The sequence below is a fragment of the Saccopteryx bilineata genome, chromosome 2 (genome assembly GCF_036850765.1).
Source record: "Saccopteryx bilineata isolate mSacBil1 chromosome 2, mSacBil1_pri_phased_curated, whole genome shotgun sequence".
In the NCBI taxonomy this organism is placed as follows: Eukaryota; Metazoa; Chordata; class Mammalia; order Chiroptera; family Emballonuridae; genus Saccopteryx; species Saccopteryx bilineata.
The window spans coordinates 257056632-257075203 of NC_089491.1; the positions used below are offsets into that span (position 1 = coordinate 257056632).

Sequence of the window (18572 nt, forward strand, 5' to 3'; positions counted from 1 at the left end):
CGGGAGGTGGATTATAAGACAGCCCCCAAGACTTTCCCCAGCCCCCGTGAACATGCCTTGGATAATTCTGGAACTATGACTAATGGGTCTGACTCCCACGATTAGATTATGTTATATGGCACAGTGGACCTTGAGAGGCAAAGTATCCAAGTGGGCCTAACCTAACCACATGAGAAACTTGCTGACTATAAGATGGAGGGAACCACGTGGCAAGGAAGGCCTCTAAGAGCTGAGCAGTGCAGCTGACAGCCAGCAAGAAGACAGACCTCAGTCCTACTGCTGCAAGATCAGAATTCTGCCAAGGACCAGAATGAGCCTGGATGCTTTCCCAGAATGCTGGAATAGAATGCAACCTGGAAGATACTCTGATTTTGGCCTTCTAAGACCCTGAACAGAGAATCCAGCCACACAGGGGCCAGACTTCTGAACTATAGAACTGTGAACTAATAAATAGATGCAGAAGGGAACTGAACTATGGTGGGGGCCTTCCCTGCATCTGGACTTGGGCTTCTTGCCCTTAGGAAGCCCCCAGCCTCAGGTTGGCTCTCACCTATGAGGGGTAGGGCCAGGTCATCCCAGCTTCCCTCGGGAACCCCTGGGCTCCACATAAGCAAGAGTTGGACAGACCCTGGCCATGCCGGTTCAGCTACACACACACCCCTTTTGACCCTTCTCTGTAAACTGAGGTGCTCTACCTGCTGGCCTTCTCTCCAAGGGAAAAATGTCATAGGAAGCTGGGAGCACCCACTCTGAGAAGTCCTCAGAAGGTCTCAGGGCCTGTCCCTCAGAGACATAGTGACTCAGGGCAGGCTGGAGGCTTCATGAGAATAACTGGAATGTGACGGGCCTGGTGTAGCTGGTGGCATCATTGCCTGGGCCCCCCAGGAGTTAGGACTGGGAGAGCCAGGGATGGCTGTGTCCTCGGGTTGAGTGAGGCCCTGCCCTGCTTTCAGTGGCCTCCTGGGTATCCAACCTCCTGGATCTAGAGAAACCCTTTGACTTACATTTCCTGAAGGTAAGGAGTTCCTCAGAGAAAGGAGGGCTGACTTGGGTCCTTAATATCACCATCCCCAGGTTCAGAGCCAGGATGGGAGGCCCCAAGTTCAGAACTGGGGCTGGGAAGGTGTCATTGCCCTCTGCCCAGAGCGGGGTCCCCAGTCTCACACTCCTTTCTTGCCATAGAAGCTTGGGCCCACCTCAATCAAGCTTCTCCCCTTCCCCCGCACACCCCCTACATGGCCCCTGCCCTTTGTTGGAGGGGGTCACTAAGTCCATGCTACCCTTTGGCCCTTGCTATGGGGATTGAAGTACCTTTTACCTGGCCCAGATGCTAGAAGCTTCTTTCTGCCCTTGGTATGCCGTCTTCTCTCACTGCCCATCAGGATCTCCTGTTTACTGAGAATCCAGTGTGCTAGGCCTCTGCTGGTGATCACCTGCAGGGGCTGGGGGGTCAGTGGCCCCTGCTCGGATGGGGAAGGGGGACTCTGCTCCAGCTCAGACAGTGCTGTGAGGCCAAGGTCGCTACAGGTAGATGGCCAGGGCTTTATTACATGGGGTAGGTTACCTGCCACCTGCCCTCCAGCCCCACCCTACTGCAGGCTACTTGGGCCGTTCCTGGGGCCGGTGTGCAGGGTTGGCCTGACCCTGGCTTGGTGATAGTCTTCTCCTCAGCCTGGCCAGCACCTGGATTGGGTTCTGGGCACAGCTGGTCATGTGAGTCACATCCTCCAGGGAGGACTTGCCTGGCTGGCCATAGGACTGTTGAGGTGGGGATGCCCGGGGCTGGCCCAGCAGGGTCCTGCCTGTATTGGCCGTCTTGCTGCAAAGTGGGTGCTGCCTGCCCAGAGGCCTGAGGGAGGACCAGATGGCAAGAGTCCCTGTGAGCAAGAGGGACCAACCCATCCCATCTGCCTCACCTGTAGCAAAGCCTCACTTACCCTGGGGACGCTCTCTGATGAGCCTGGACTGGAGGTGCAGCTCCCTGGATTCCCAGGCTGGAATGGCCCCAGAGCTGGTCTTGTGGAATCACCTGCTATGAAAGCCAAACTCAGGAATCCCCTTCCCACAGTTCAGAGAGGTTGGCATAGCCAGAGAGGGTGAGGGAGGCTCAAACCTTACCCACGGCCCCTTCCTCTGAGGGGCAGGGTTTGGGAAGCCTCCCAGGCCCGCCTCAGCCACAGTAAGTATGGGAAGGTTTGCTTTCTAAAAAAGTTCCTGGTTGCACTTGGAATAAAAGTGTGAAGGGCTTGGGGTGGGATTTGGAGCTAGAAGGCACTGTAACATCCTTACATCTTATATAGTGCAAGCTATTTCACAACAGTGTAGCCTAAAGCCACAGGCAATGAGGTGGGTTCTCAACCGGGTCAGGGCCTTCTCCAAGTCCCCAAGGGCCAGTCCTCTCAGGTGAGGACCCAGGCTGCCCACCTTGAGGCCCCCCTGCTGGGCTGCCTCCCGAATTTTGCACAGCATTGACCGGAGCCGCCCATTCTCCTCCTGCAGGACCCGGATGCGAATGTCATTAGCCTGCACTTGCCTCTCCATGTCGTCTGTGACATCTCCGGAGCCTGTAGGGACAGGCTATCTTGCACCTCACCCTGCCAGGTCTGCCTCTTGTGTCCAATACAACAGGACCTCAGAGGGCAAGCATGGGTCAATGGCCCAGCAGGCACAGTGGATCTGGGCAGGAACAGTGCACTGGGCTCCACATCTCATCTTGCCTTTCCTGAGGCCTTGTCCTCCCTCCCCATCCCTGCTGAAAGGTGACTACAGCATTATAGAATTTGAGAGCTAGGTGGAACTTAAGGCTCACTGAACACTTAGCAAATAGAAAAGGCCTGTTTTTGGAGGGCCAGAGAGACAGTGAATTGCCCAATTCACACAGCCACCAGCCCTGGCTGGTTGGCTCAGCGGTAGAGCATCGGCCTGGTGTGCGGGGGACCCGGGTTCGATTCCCGGCCAGGGCACATAGGAGAAGCGCCCATTTGCTTCTCCACCCCCCCTCCTCTCTGTCTCTCTCTTCCCCTCCCGCAGTCAAGGCTCCATTGGAGCAAAGATGGCCCGGGCGCTGGGGATGGCTCCTTGGCCTCTGCCCCAGGCGCTAGAGTGGCTCTGGTCTCGGCAGAGCATCGCCCCCTGGTGGGTAGAGCGTCACCCGCGTGCCGGGTGGATCCCGGTCGGGTGCATGCGGGAGTCTGTCTGGCTGTCTCTCCCCGTTTCCAGCTTCAGAAAAAAAAAAAAAATACAAAAAAAAAAAAAAAAATACACACAGCCACCCCTGGGTATGAATCAGGAATTCAACAAGGATGTTCTTTACCACCACTTAGGGGATGGATGCCCCCTTCGGGCTCAAATAGTCTGGGTTAATAGTAGGGCTCTATGCTCTGGGTTTGTAAAAAGAGGCTGCTACCCGCCTGGCAGAACAGCTGAGAAGGTAACAGAAGGACCTGGCATGTAGTCAGCACTCAGGATGGATGACCTATCATGACCAGTTAAGTTGCAATAGATCTTCCTGACGGCTCTATGAATTTAGTCATGCCTAGAGCTTCAGAAGGCTGGAGGGGCTGGGATGAGAACCCAGGTAACCTGGCATCAGTCTTCTGTTGAGATAGGTCCACAGCACTCCTGTGCCATAGAGTCCAGAACACTGAACAGTTGGGGTATGTCCCTGGAGCAGGCCACGTGGTATGCTTTGGGGATATGCTAGGATGGGCCATAGGGAAGTTGAGTGAGGACTGGAATGTGCTGTGGTGATGTGCACAGGTGACAAAGGCAGCCAGACCTGTGTCTGGATTTGGCTGTGTGACTGGGCAGTTACCTTGCCTCTGGGCTTCCATGTCCCCATTTATACAGAGTAGGTAACACATGAAGCTACTGCGTCATGGGGCTCTGTAGAGATCACACTGCTGGCTGTCCCAGCTCAGCCACCCTGAGTTGCAGAGCCCAGTGTCCTGCTGCATGCCCTCTGCACCACCCCTGGGCCCCTACTTTGGATCTGGGCCTCGATAGGCCTGTGCAGGTCCGGGAAGGCCACCAGCAGCCGCTCCCGTTCCCGCAGCTCCACGAGCTCCCGTTCCAGCTCCGACATGGTCAGCTGCAGATCCGTCATTGCCTGCTCCAGGCCTTGCTTCTCCCCCTGCAGGCTCTGCAGCAGCTCCTGTGACAGAGGGCGGCTCAGACCTGGCCTGAGGAACCCCTTCTGGCTCCCATGGGGATACCCCACACCTTGTACTCCCCAAACATGGGACAAGCCTGCAAGCACGCAGCTGGCTGGAGGCTCCTCACCCTCACCCTGCCCACTCCCACCTGCTGGGCCTGGAGCTGGCACTGTCCCTGCTCCCTCTCGTTCTGCACACTCTGCAGCTGCTCCTCCACATGGGCCCGCTGGGCCTCAGCCTCGTCCAGACTGCCCCGAAGCTCCTCACGCTCCTGGTCCAGGCTGTCCAGCTGCTGTAGCAGGGCGCGCTGTTTGCTCTGCAGGGACTGAGGCAGGATGGGCACACAGGGAGGCCATGAGACCCATGGGGCTAGGCCCAGCCATGAGGGATTAAGGAAGTTACAGTACCTGTGACATCCTTACCTGCCAAACCCTCCTTTTGGAGTTGCATCAGTCTGTGTAAGGGGAGGCTATGCAAATGAGTGAAAGGCAAGGGGCAAAGGGAAGAAGGCGAGGGCAGCACACACCCCAGCCTGGTCAGCGCTAGGCCTCCCAGCTTGCAAACCCTACCCCCTTGGAAAGAAGTTGGCTGACTCTATTGGCCTCACCCCATTGCTTTTTGGTCATAGTCTCCACTCAGAGAGGAATTCTGGGAAATGTTTCCCTTCTCCTTAGGTCTTCAGTCCATGTTACTTGGAACCCCCATTTCCTGACACCCACTTCGTGCAAAGCAAAAGGACCAGCCCTGCTCATGTCTGACTCCTGAGTCCAGGTCTGGCTAACTGGCCTGGGACAATTTCCTCAGTATTTTCATCCATAAAATGGGAATGACAAAAGTACCCACTGCCCACTGTTGTGGTGAGAAGGAAGAACGAGAGGGCTGTAGAGGCTGAGCCCAGTGCCTGGCTCACAGAAACTACCTGTTGCATGGTGACTGTGACTGTTTTTGCAGGGCACTGAGAAAAGCACCCACTTGGGGTTGAAAGGCTCTTCCATCCTGGGCCATGCCTGACCCTGGGGACTTTGACCAGGGATTGTAGCTCCCTGCCCAGTCCCCAGGGATAAGCCCAGCCAGGACAGCCCCCAAGTTGCCCCTATTCTAGGTGACAAGTGTGACCGGTCACTTCCTTAGCTACCCCAGTGGGGATTCCTGCAACACCCCATTGCCCAGGGAACCCTCTGTCCTCCATATCCTTCCTCTTGCTGATAAACTAATCATTAACCATTGGCATCCAGTTCAAAGGCCACCTCCTCCCAGAAGCCATCCTGGATTTCCACAAGCAGATGTGACTATCCCTCCCTGGACCCCTATAGCACTTTTCTTGCTCCTTTTAGCCATCTGGCAGAATTGTGGTGGCACAACTGTTTGCCATTGCTGGGTGGGAAACTCCTTCAGAGCAAGGCCTCATTTGGCTGTATTTGTCCTTGGGTCACCATTCCCCCAGTGTCTGGCTCAGGGGAGAGCTCAGATACTTCATAAAGGAGAGTCAAACCAAAACCTGGGTATGTGTTGGGTAGCAAGTGCCTTACACAGATAAACCCCCACCCCTCACCAGACAAGCCCTCTCTTCCTGAAGCCTATGTTGCAGGCACCCAGGGCACTGGTAAGGCCCGCAGTCTCACCTCCTGGTGGCGGACCATGCTGTCGACGCGGGCCTTCTCCTTGTCCAGCTCTGTGCTGGCCCAGCGGATCTGCTGGCTGGCCCCATCCAGCCGCCCTGCCATCAGCTGCACCTGCTCCTCCAGCTGCTGCACCTGCCTCTCGGCCTCCGCCCTGTACTTGGCCTCCTCCTGGGCCTTTGTCTCTGCAGTATTGAGTGGGCGTGGGAAGGGACAGGGCAGGGGAACCCTGGGTGCAAGTTCCTGCACTACCTCTGATCCAGGATGGGAGTGGGGTGTCACAGCACGTCTCTGGGCCTCAGTGTCATTGGCCACAAAATGGTGGAAGGAGGCTTGATGAACTAATCATTAACCTCAGCCATTAACATTAAAATTGGGGAGGGAGGCTTGATGAACCCCACCTTAAGTGGGTTCTGAAAATAGAAGGTAGCATCCAGTTCAGGTCATTACCCAGCAGTGTGGTCGCTCAGGCCCACCCCCCTCTGTGGTTCCCTTTACCTGTACCCCAGAAGCCGAGTGGACAGTGATCAAGGGTGCTTGTCCTGCTATACCACCGAGCACAGGGCACGTGGGATGGGGATTATGTGACAGGGCTCCTCACCCATGGCCTGCATGGACTCCTGCTGCCGCTTCCGCTCCCCCTCCAGGGTGGCCACCTTCCTCTTAAGGTCATTTGTTTCTATGCAGCCAAGAGAGAGTCTCTTCAGAGGTTCCCCTGGGCCTGGCTGGTGACCTTCGTGCCAGTGTACCCTACAGAGTGATGGCGGCCAGCGCTATATGCAGGGGCCACCTGGGCTTCCGGGTGAGCTCTGGGGAGGTGCCAGGAAGCCTGGGACCCTGTCTTCCTTGCTTCCTATTGGCTGGCTGCCATGTCCCTCTGGACCTCAGTGTCCTCCTCAGAAAGATCAGTGACTTGCCTACATCCCCCTGGCCTGACATTAGTGGCCACCAGCTGACTTCTGGTGCCAGGGGCTGTATCTCTTTGCCTAATGGCTTTTGCCAAAGCCAAAGAGGCCACTCTGCTGGCTGGAGATGCCAGGGGAGTGACTCCCCCCAGAGTCACCTTTGGTGGCCATCAAGGGTGAGTAGGAGAATGCCTCGCCCCTCGCCCAAGGGGGTAACTCTGAGGCACATGTTTTACACTGGCTTTAGTGTTCCCAGTGAGACTGAGCTCCAGTTGCCCGAGGTGTAACTGGCTTGATGAGTGCACCCTGCTGTTTGCCTTCCCTTCCCTGCACCTCTGGCCCACTCCCCAGCCAGGGTTCTTCCACACCAACTACTTGTACAACAGTCCTGTCACAGGGGCTGCTTCCAGGACAGCCCACCCTAAGTCCTGTAGCAGAGCCCCACGCACCAAGGGTCCAGCCTCCGGGGCACAGACCTGCAAGCAGTTGCTGTTTCTCTTGCTCCCACTTGGCCTGACACTGCTGGGCCTCATCTGCCTGCCGCCGCCGCTCCCTCTGCTCCTGCTGCAGTGCCTGCTCCAGCTCGCCCACCTGCTTCCTCAGTCCATCCTTCTGCCCCTTGGCCTCCTCCAACTGGGCCCTGAGGGGCCCAACAAGCTGCGTGAGGGCCCCCACATGCTTACTGAGGCGGGTCAGGTCCTTGTTCTGCTCTGTTGCCCAGCGGCCCACAGTGGCAGCTGGCAGTGGTCTGAGCCCCATGGTGTCCTGCACCAGTTGCTGGAACTGGCCTAAGGACGAGGGCAAGTTCTGGCTCCGACACAAGCTGATGACCACCCTGCCCACCTCCTGCAGGCTGCCCTGGACGCTGGTGCATGCATCACAGGGCACCAGGGCGGTCTCCACAGTCTGAGAGTGGACGCTCTTTGTGTTCTCAGTGGTCCTGGCTGAAGACTGCAAGGAGACTCTGACGGGGAGGCTGCCCAGTTCTTGGCAGGTCTGGGGCAGGCCTGGAATTGGGGAGGGAGGCTTGATGAACTTGGCAGTCACAAATTGAGGGCTCCTGGCTGGCTCGCACCTGGCCGTGGGCTTGCAGGTGGGGGTCTCCCTTTGGGTTGCCCTTTTCTGTGCTCAGGAAAAGAAAGTAAAAGCAGGTGAGAGAGACAGGCTTGGGAAGTGTCCACTTCCCTGGGGATTTCAGTGACAGCCTCTCCTGATGCTCAGACCCTCAGATGTTACCAAATACCAATGTGACTAAAAGAGGGTGAAAAACAGGGTCTTTTTTTTTTCACTGTCTCAAGCTACTGTCTTTCCACTGTCTCAAGCTACTAAACCCAGACCTTCTCTCTGCCACTCCCCACCCCCCAGGCTCAGTGCAGTCACACATATGGTACTAGGAGAGTAACACTGACAGACCCAGCTGCTGGGTTCTGGGCTTTCTCAGTGGACTTGACTCTCATGTCACCCTAGTCACTCCTAGTTTTAGTTTCCTCCCCATCATGGTGACGTGGTCCTTCCCACAGGGTGGTTGTAAGGCTTATAGAATAACCTTTAACAAATGGCGCTCATATCAACACTATTACCCAACAATGCCCTGAGAGGTAGGGACAGTCATTACTCCCATTGTACTGGTGAACAAACTGAGGTTCAAAGGAGGTAAGATTTTTCCAAAATCCCACAGTGTAAGCAGCAGAGCCCGGTAGCCCTGACATGTCCCTGGTGAACTGCGCTGTAACACAGGCCTTGACTGGGAGGCTCGAGTTGACACTCTCCTCTAGGAGGTGTGGAGCCAGCAGTGGGTGTGCTAGGTGGGGCGGGAAGAACTGGTGTGAGGGTAACCACGGCTGGGAAATGGGGGTAACTGACCCACCTGGGGGTGTGTCTGCTGGTAGAACATGACCAGCTCCAGCACGCTGTTCCAAAAGTGCCTCACCGTGAGCCCCACAGACATGCAGGGCCCCACAGCCCGGGCAGGAGGCACCGTCTGCTCTGAACTGAGGTTCTCCAAGTAGCCCGCACAGCTCTGAAGCAGCAGCAGGAGCCTGTGGGCAGAGACAGCAGGGTCAGCGAGGGCAGAGCCCAGTGCCCACGTGCCTTCATGCCACAGAGTCGGCAGCCTCTGGCCCTGAGGAACAGGCCCAGGCATCAAAGACATGGAGCGCCTTAGAATACGCTCTGCCAGGCCAGCTTCAAACCCAACCCAAGAGCCACTTCTTCTGGGAAGCCTTTCTCCCTGAGGGCTAAGCTTGAGGGCCTCTTTTGGGTCTTCTGTGTGGCAGCACTTCTGCCTGGCAGTTCCCACTGTTGTTGCTTTGGGAGGATGGTCTAGGACAGCGGTTCTCAACCTGTGGGTCGCGACCCCGGCGGGGGTCGAACGACCAAAACACAGGGGTCGCCTAAAGCCATCAGAAATACATATTTTATTTAAAAATGTATAATAAATATGTATTTTCCGATGGCTTTAGGCCACCCCTGTGTTTTGGTCGTTCGACCCCCGCCGGGGTCGTGACCCACAGGTTGAGAACCGCTGGTCTAGGAGGATGCCCCGGGAGGATGGTCCGGGAGGATGCCCCGGGAGGATGGTCCGGGAGGATGCCCCGGGAGGATGGTCTGGGAGGATGCCCCGGGAGGATGGTCTGGGAGGATGCCCCGGGAGGATGCCCCGGGAGGATGCCCCGGGAGGATGGTCCGGGAGGATGCCCTGGGAGGATGCCCCGGGAGGATGGTCCGGGAGGATGCCCCGGGAGGATGCCCCGGGAGGATGGTCCGGGAGGATGCCCCGGGAGGATGGTCCGGGAGGATGCCCCGGGAGGATGCCCCAGGATGCCCCGGGAGGATGGTCTGGGAGGATGCCCCGGGAGGATGGTCCGGGAGGATGCCCTGGGAGGATGGTCCGGGAGGATGGTCTGGGAGGATGCCCCGGGAGGATGGTCTGGGAGGATGCCCCGGGAGGATGCCCCGGGAGGACGGTCCGGGAGGATGGTCTGGGAGGATGCCCCGGGAGGACGATCCGGGAGGATGCCCCGGGAGGATGCCCCGGGAGGATGGTCTGGGAGGATGCCCCAGGAGGATGGTCCGGGAGGATGGTCTGGGAGGATGCACTGGAATGATGGTCCGGGAGGATGGTCTGGGAGGATGCACTGGAATGATGGTCCGGGAGGATGGTCCGGGAGGATGCCCCAGGAGGACGGTCCGGGAGGATGCCCCGGGAGGATGGTCTGGGAGGATGCCCCGGGAGGACGGTCCGGGAGGATGGTCTGGGAGGATGCCCCGGGAGGACGGTCCGGGAGGATGCCCTGGGAGGATGGTCTGGGAGGATGGTCTGGGAGGATGGTCTGGGAGGATGCCCCGGGAGGACGGTCCGGGAGGATGCCCTGGGAGGATGGTCTGGGAGGATGCCCTGGGAGGATGCCCCGGGAGGACGGTCCGGGAGGATGCCCTGGGAGGATGGTCTGGGAGGATGCCCTGGGAGGATGCCCCAGGAGGATGGTCTGGGAGGATGCCCCAGGAGGACGGTCCGGGAGGATGGTCTGGGAGGATGCCCTGGGAGGACGGTCCGGGAGGATGCCCTGGGAGGATGGTCTGGGAGGATGGTCTGGGAGGATGCCCCGGGAGGATGGTCTGGGAGGATGCCCTGGGAGGATGGTCTGGGAGAATGCCCCGGGAGGATGCACTGGAATGATGGTCTGGGAGGATGCACTGGAATGATGGTCCGGGAGGATGGTCTGGGAGGATGCCCCGGGAGGACAGTCCGGGAGGATGGTCTGGAAGGATGCACCAGGAGGATGCTCTGGGAGGCTGGCCCTTGCCTCAACTGTGTCCTGAGTGCTCAGACAGTGTGGGGTGAGCCTTATATCACATGGCTCAAAGCCTCCACCTTTACAGAGGACAGAGCTGAGCCCCAGGACGGGAGAAGCTTGTCCAGACCCTCAGGGTGAGCATGCAGGGCAGGGGTGCCTTGCATTTTCCTGACTGCATTCAGGGGCTTCTGAAGGACAAGCTGTTTCCATGACAATGGAGACTTGGAGTAGAGAGCTAGGTCTTTGTCCTAACTTCAGAGTTCAAATTAGAGAGGGCAGAGGGATGAGGCAAGGGGTCAGAAGACATGTGAGCAACAGCTTCACGGGAGGGGAATACATAAACTGAACCTGGATGGATGAGTAGGGTTGGACCAGAACAGTAAAAGGAAGACAGGGTGTTCCTAAAAGAGGGCAAAGCTTGTGCAAGCCATGAAGGAAGGAAGGTGTAGTCTGTGCTAAAACGCCCAGCCCCTCACAGGTTCCAAATGGTGCAAGGGCTCCTCCAGCCTCTGAGGTTACTCTGGCTTCTTTGTCCCCAGGCAGGTAACCCCCAGGCTGCTGAGGTCCCTGTTTGTTGGGCCCTCATGACTTCATTAGAGTGTAAAGTTTTGGAGCACGGGGAAACTGGGTTGGGGTCCCCAGGATATGAAAAGCTAATGACCATGTTAAAGTTAATAATAGCATAGGAGTGATGGGGGTGTGGGGGAATCAACTGATCTCTTCCCAACAGGGCCAGGATTTGGAAAAACACATCCCATGTCTGGCCTCATGAAACAGCCCACAAGACGCTAGACAGAAACTATGAACAGCAGCTGGGGTGTCCCCAACACACAGAAACCATGAGGAGCCAGCTGGCAGCAGCCAGAGAGGCAGTGGTCACAGTGGGGTGCCACAGAGACCAACAGGGCAACCAGCAACTCCCTGAGGGTAGACAGGATGGGATAGCACAGCACAGCACACAACACAGGTGAGTCACTGTGAGAGCCCTGAGCTGACCAGAACCCCAACAGTACTTGCTACCAACGTCATCACCGCTGTTGGAAGGGGATCCCATGGCTCCTACTGGTTTAGGGGGCAGGTGTCAGCGTCCCAAGAATAACAGGTTGGTCAAGGCCCTCACCTGTCAATGACCAGCTCCAACAGCACAGCATGAGACAGCTGTGTGAACTCGGGGTCACCTGGCACGTGGTCATAGTGCTGTAGCAGGGCCACCATGTCCAGATCACAGGCCACACGGTCAGGAAACTTCCAGGAGGGAAAGCACACGGGTCCAGCACGGGAAAAGACGTCTACAATGGTACCCTGCAGGTCAGTGAGGTCCTTGCGCAGGCTGTCCATGCAGGCCTGGCTGCCCAGCAGGTGAGCCATCCTCACGGCTCCTGGAGTGGGCAGAGAGGAACCCCATTAGCCAGAGCCATGTGGCTGCTGCTAGAGGAACCTTCCTAATACCTCTATCTGCCTGGATGCTCCCAGGCCCAAGTCTGTCTTAGATCCTGGGGAGAAGTCTGTTTACCAACCCCAGATTACCAGACCCTTTGGAAGCTGGTTGTGGGTGAGCCTGTCAGCCTCTCTCTCGCCCACCTTACCCCACACCTACTCCGCCAAGTCTGTTGTTCGATAAGTACCGCTGAGGGCCTGTGTATGCCAGGCCCCTGCTAAATGCTGGGCAGATACAGATATGGATGAAAACGTACCTACCACCCTTCCCTTCCAGAAAGAACCACTGAACAGACAACTGACCATTAAAAGACAGTTGTAGCTCCAGCATAACAAATGAGTGCTGGGCCACACCAAGCCACTGTCATCTCCAAAGGAGATGCCTGCTCCAATCTGATCCACTTCAGCTCCATAAATCTGGGCCAAACCATATCTGATCAGTTCACACTGGCCAACAAACCCACAGGACTCCCTGTGGCCCCTGGGAGAAAGGCCTCCTTTGGCTATGCTCCTCATCCTTACCTCCCTAGTCGCCCCCTCGCTCCCTCACACTCTCCACTCCAACGACCATCAGGTAGGTATGGGGCAGCTAATGAACACGCACTCATCTCTGCATCTTCACCCACCTGTCCCCTGCATCTGAATTGTGCTTCCCCACCCAATTCCCATCAGCTGGCTAACTCCTCTCATCCTTCTGGGTCCCTGGATATCATCTCCTACAGGAAGCCTTCCCTGAGCACCCTCCAGGCTGGGTCAGAAAATCCCTCTGGGCTTCCCGCATTTCAGCCCTTTGCTACAATGGCCTCCCCTCTCCAGGCCAGTCCTCAGCCCACCTGAGTCACTGTAGTATGCCTAATGTGGTAGTATGCCTAATGTGGTAGTATGCCTAATGTGGTAGTATGCCTAATGTGGCCGGCCTGGGGGCTGGCCCATTTAGATGTTCACTGGCAAGTGAATGACTAAGTAACTGAATGGAGAAAAAAAAAGAATCCACAAAGGACTTTTAAAATACATTGATTAGGGAACGAAAACAATTCATAAGGTGTAAGAGAAGAAAACCTGAAAATCTGTATGATACCTACTCTAACCACTCTGGAGACAGGGAGCCCATTATATGTTGACACAAGCATCTACAAGTAAATTGCTTAGTTCAGAGTAAGACACCAATACAAGTTCTCCAGTATAGTAACTATATATTACTATTGTGATTATATTATTAACAGTAACAACAGCAAGGACCATCTTTGTCTGGAGCCACTGTCTGCCTTCTATATTTCCCCTTTGTCTCTGCAGCCCACACAGAATGCTTCTTGTACATCTTCAGAGTCTATGGACTTCTGAAGACAGTGATTTGGATGAATTGTTCAGAAGCTGAAGCAGCGACACTTGGCCCCCTGTGGCTCATCGCATGCCTCCAACAGCTGGTGTCAAAGCCAGCACTCTGTTTAGAGCTGCGCTGCCTTGTGAATGCTGAGCCCTGATCCCTTCTTACCCCGTAGCAGGGCCCCACTTGTCCTTTGCAGGTTGGTCAGCAGCAGAAAGTGCTTCCTTGTATCACAGCCCCTCCCTGCAGTGTAGGCACTGCTTGGGCAGTATGTAGGCCTTGGCCCCTCTGGCCCCCACCAAGTCCAGGTTTGGCTGGGAAACCTCTCTTTCTCCAACCTACTTCCACCTTCCTCATCTCAGAAAATGGCATCCCCGCCTGACCTGTGGTGGCGCAGTGGATAACGCGTCGGCCTGGAAATGCTGAGGTCGCTGGTTTGAAACCCTGGGCTTGCCTGGTCAAGGCACATATGGGAGTTGATGCTTCCAGCTCCTCCCCCCTTCTCTCTCTCTCTGTCTCTCTCTCTCTCCCTCTCTCTCTCCTCTCTAAAAATGAATAAAGAAAAAAAGGAAAAAAAAGAAAATGGCATCCCCACTGAATGCACCTGGGCACTTCCTCAAGTCCCCTTCCTTTAACCCTACATCCAAGCACAGAATGCTGCCAGTCCTGTGTCCAGACCACACTGAGAACCCACCACTTCTGTCCATCAACACTGCTCCACACTCCATCTCCTTCTTCCCTCTGCCCAGCACCAACCACCTTGCCCAATGGGTATATGGCAGCCAGAGTGGTCATTTAAAAAGGCAACTCCCACTTATCTCCCAACCCCCTCTGCCCAGGGCCCTGAGTGGCTTTCTATAGCATAAAAGACTGGAACACTGCCCCGGCCTCCAGGCTCCAGCCCCGGGTGATATGCTCCAACTTCAGTGCCTCATCCCTCCTCTAGATAAGACACCTCCCTCAGGTCCCTAGGCTAGGTGAAGTCCCCTCATTACACATTCTCAGAACATCCTGTTCTTTTCCAGCTCAGCACACACCACACTGGCACTGGATCATTATTTGAGTAATTATTTGTGGGTGACAGTCTCTCTACCTGGGAGCACATGGACTGTTTTTTGAGTTCACTGGTATATGACCTGGCCACCTGGGCCAAGGGGCCTGACAGACAGCCTGTTCCCACAGGTGTTAGAAAGCCCAGAAGCATCAAAGGGTAGTTTCTGGGGGCCAAGTCTTCAGCTTCACAGAGGATTATGCCCTGTTCTCACCTCTGCGTGGGTGCCTGCCTATGAAGATGGATGTCTGCACAGGTGTCTGCCCAAGTCTCAGACTAGCCTGTAGGCTGTGGGGCTCAGGGTCAGAGGCTCATCCAGGTGCCTGATTTCCTGTCTCCAGTGCAGGGCTGGCCCAAGCAGCTCTTCTGTCCCTGGGAATGAATGAAGGTGAGAGTGCATGACTGGGCACTCAGGGAGAGTTTCCTAGGAGGCATAGAGAAGACTATCCCAGAAGAAGGGGAAGGTATTTAGGCTGGAAGAGTAAAGTGAGGGAAATGGCAGGTGGGGTCACCTGTCTCGAGCCTAAGCGTAGACAGCATGCTTCACCAGTGCTATCTCTGATCACAGGATCTACTGTGTGCCACTTTCCATGTCTGCTTTCTTATACAGATGGGAAAACTGAGGCTCTGGAAAGTAAGGGTTAGCCTAAGGTCACTCAGGGAGCTGGGATTCTCAACATCTCTGCTCTGTCCTCAGGTCAAGCTGATTCCATAGTAGCATTGTGCAAAGAAAAAAAATGTCAGCCACATATGGGATCTTCAATTTTCTACTAGCCACATTAAAGAGTAAAAAGAAGTCCTGGGCCTGACCTGTGGTGGCGCAGTGGATAAAGCGTCGACCTGGAAATGCTGAGGTCGCCGTCCGAAACCCTGGGCTTGCCTGGTCAAGGCACATATGGGAGTTGATGCTTCCAGCTCCCCCCCCCTCTGTCTCTCCTCTCTCTCTCTCTCCCTCTCCTCTCTAAAATGAATAAAAAAAAAAAAGAAGAAGTCCTGACCCGATAGCTCAGTAGAATAGAGCATTGTCCCATACACCAAGGTTGTGGGATTGATCCCCAGTCAGGGCACATACAAGAATCAACCAATGAACAGCCCTGGCCAGTTGGCTTAGTGGTAGAATGTCGGCCCACCATGTGGAAGTCGTGACTTTGATTCCTGGCCAGGGCACACAGGAGAAGTGCCCATCTGCTTCTCCACCCTTTCCCTTCTCCTTTCTCTCTATCTCTTTCTTACCCTCCTGCAGCCAAGGCTCCATTAGAGCAAAGTTGGCCTGGGTGCTGAGGACGGCTCCATGGCCTCTGCCTCAGGTGCTAGAATGGCTCTGGTTGCAACAGAGCGACGCCCCAGATGGGCAGAGCATCACCCCCTGGTGGGCGTGCCGGGTGGATCCTGGTTGGGCACATGTGGGAGTCTGTCTTTGCCTCCCAGCTTTTCACTTCAGAAAAATACAAAAATAAAAAATCAACCAATGAATGCATAAATAAGTGGAACAAGTCAATGTTTCTCTCTCTCTCTCTCTCTCCTTTCCTCCCTCTCTAAAATCAGTAAGTAAAAATTTTTTAAAGAGTAAAAAGAGGTAAATGAATTTTAATAATATATTTAAACCAATATGCCCCAAATATTATCACTTAAACATGAAATTAATATAAATTTCTTGATTTTGTTTTTTAATTTGAGAGTAAGTTTATTAAAGCTGGGGACAGTGAAACAAGGAAGGGCCTAGAGTAGAAGAAGCAACAGGAGAGCCTGGACAGGGCTGCTCTGGCTCACAGGGAAGTCAGAGACAAGGGGGCCTTGGAGACAGGTTCAGGGGGTTCGCCCGGGACAAGCTGCCACTGCCCACTGCTCCTTTGGTTACAAGTCTCAGGGACCCTTAGAGTTTAGAAGATATATACTTGTGGGGGAAGAAGAAGGGGAGGGGGAAAGAAAAGGCGCAGGCATGCTCCCAGGAGAAAGTGCCTAATATAAAATTATTAAGATATTTTTACAGTTTCCCTCTTTTTTTTTTTGCATTAAGTCCCCAAATCTGCATCCATTTAATGCTTACAATACATCTCAATAGCGACCAGCTACCGTTTTCAAAGGTACCATTACACGGACCGGTGGCTACCATATTGGAAGTGCAGGTGTAGAGGGTCAGATCCTATATGTTTATTCAGCAAACCATGACTGAGTACCTAATATATGTTGGGCACAGTGTCAAGAATAAGGAAGAGCAGGGCACAAGGCAAAGCTCCATTTGCCAGGAACTACCATCTATGTCTGAGGGTCTCTGCATGGGGCAAGTCTTAGGTGTGTCCACTTTGTCAGTCCCTCTTACAGGGAAAAGAGTATCCACCCACAACTGTCACAAACATACACAGGCCCACATGCCGCATACATCTGCTGCCTTGGTGACCAACCCTCATGAGATATTGCCACCCATGAGATTTTGTCTCCAAAGAATGAGGCAGAGACAAACAGAAAAAAAAAAAGACTGACATCCTGGGTTCCCTTCCTGGAAAGGGAGGATGGAAATAAATAAAGCAAGAAACCCCGCTCTGTGAGGAGGCCCTGGAATTCACGAGCTTGCTTGTTAAGACAGCAAGAAATACTGACCTATTCACCCTCAAATAATTAGAGCTGCCATCTGGGGCCATCTGAGATACTAACTCCTGTCAGATTCCGGTTCTGATAAGCAGCAGAAATAACAAGAATATGCAAGAGGAAAACAGAACCAAAGTTGAAAACCAGCCAAGTTTACCTGTGTTCATTCTTCTAACATTGGAGATTTGCAGATATCAGTATGATATGCAAACCACTTAGGTATGTGTCAAGTGAAGGAGCATTTGACACAGGCTTTCTAATTCCCGAATATTGAGTGGAGTCCTCAACATGAAGCTGCCGGCCCTGCAAGGTTCCTAAGTTCACACAAGTGATAGCACTAACTGAGCCAACACTGCCCTGAGGTAGGAGGGACAGCTAACTACCTTTCCTCGATTTTCTCGAGCTCAAGGTAGATTTCTGACTCACACTGAAGAGGGAGCCTTTTGTCCACTCCTGTTCAGCATTCAGGCCCCTTCCCTCTCTGAGTCCTAGGATTTTACTCCTCTGGTAAAGATTATGCCTATCTCCTGACCAGGATGCCCACTGAGATTCAAGGTCACCACCATAAAAATACACTTTTGAAACTCTAAAACCGTGTACATGGCAGTTGTTAGTCTCCGATTAGGGACTGCTAATTGCCTGGATCCCTGGGGACACCGAAGAACCTGAGTGAAGACAAATGAATAAGTAACTGCACTGGTAGAGGAATAAGAAGTTGGTGGGTTCCCACTCCACCAACTCTGAACTTCACTGTCCGCATTTGCAAATAAGCTGCTATAAGAAATAAATGACGTAATATGCTTGTGGTATTTGACACAGAATCTGGCTCATGGTAAATGTTCAATAAGTCCTAGCTATTGTTATTATCCTACATTAATAACAACGACATAAACTAGTTATGGGGTGTGTGAGACAACCAGGGAGGAGATTTGGGAAAGCATCTCTTCCTATCACAGCCCATCACACACATGAGGAAACTGAACTCCAGGCAAGAGCCCAGAACCGCCCCGCATTGAGGAGCTGGGAAGGAGAGGAGACAGAACAGGGAGGAGAGGATATCAGGAGTGGAAATGAAAAGGGCAGGATTCCCCAGGGAAACAGGACAGTGGCCTGCAGGGGGCACCTGTGGGACTGAGGAGTGGAGCCTACAGAGCCAGCCCCTAACCCTGGCCGGTTAGCTCATCCTCTGATATGCCAAAGTTGCAGGTTCCATTCCTGGTCAGGGCACAGACAAGAAGCAAACAATGGATGCATAAATAAGGGAACAACAAATCAATGTTTCTCTCTCTAAAATCAATAGAAAAGGCAGGCCCACAGGAAAGGGTCCAGTGGTAATTAGAGCTTGGGACCCCGAAAGGGGATCCGAAGGAGGTGGACCTGAAGCGAAAGAGAGTAAAGGGAGTCAAGTTTTAGGGCTTAGAAGAGGCGGCCCAGGGAGGGAACTCTCAAGTTTGAGGCCAATGGGAGGGGGCTGGGGCCTTGGAAGGCGGGATTGGAGAAAATAAGGACCAGGTCTGTGGAGTAAAGGAGAGGGAGACCAGGGCCGTGGAGTGCATGCAGGGGGCGTCGCGGGTGATGCAGAACTACTTACCAGTCTCTGGTGTTGCAGCCTCACCCACTGTGTCTTGTCGGCGGCTCGTGGAACCGCCCCCGGCTCGCCTGCAGCTCCCGGAAAGGCCTACAAACCCTAACCCAGCGC

At 54.6% G+C, this 18572-nt stretch overlaps 1 protein-coding gene across 3 annotated transcripts; it reads right to left on the bottom strand.

Moving 5' to 3' along the window:
- Positions 1–16: 16 nt before the first annotated feature.
- CCDC157 (coiled-coil domain containing 157) lies at positions 17–18565 on the bottom strand. Of its 3 annotated transcripts, XM_066260159.1 has the most exons (12): positions 18465–18537; positions 14502–14659; positions 11596–11854; positions 8546–8717; positions 7155–7800; positions 6375–6452; positions 5777–5958; positions 4303–4479; positions 3985–4153; positions 2425–2564; positions 1938–2032; positions 17–1849 (listed from the first exon to the last, which is right to left on the bottom strand). In XM_066260159.1, exons 3-12 carry the CDS (start codon positions 11841–11843, stop codon positions 1600–1602), a joined length of 2157 nt encoding a protein of 718 aa, XP_066116256.1. In that variant the 5' UTR covers positions 11844–11854; positions 14502–14659; positions 18465–18537; the 3' UTR covers positions 17–1599. The 3 variants fall into 3 exon arrangements, with proteins under 3 accessions (XP_066116256.1, XP_066116257.1, XP_066116255.1); XM_066260160.1 differs by lacking the exon at positions 14502–14659 and having other exon boundaries at positions 1938–2029; positions 18465–18565; XM_066260158.1 differs by lacking the exon at positions 14502–14659 and having other exon boundaries at positions 18465–18565.
- Between the last annotated feature and the right edge of the window lie 7 nt (positions 18566–18572).

What these genes read in the sequence shown, in the direction of transcription:
- CCDC157 (XM_066260158.1), bottom strand. Translation starts at nt 11,843, where the DNA reads ATGGCTCACCTGCTGGGCAGCCAGGCCTGCATGGACAGCCTGCGCAAG. An exon ending in GAAACAGCAACTGCTTGCAG is followed by an intron (nt 6,453 to 7,154) that starts GTCTGTGCCCCG and finishes TTGGCTGCATAG; the next exon opens with AAACAAATGACCTTAAGAGG. An exon ending in GCATGGTCCGCCACCAGGAG is followed by an intron (nt 4,480 to 5,776) that starts GTGAGACTGCGG and finishes ATCCTGCCTCAG; the next exon opens with TCCCTGCAGAGCAAACAGCG.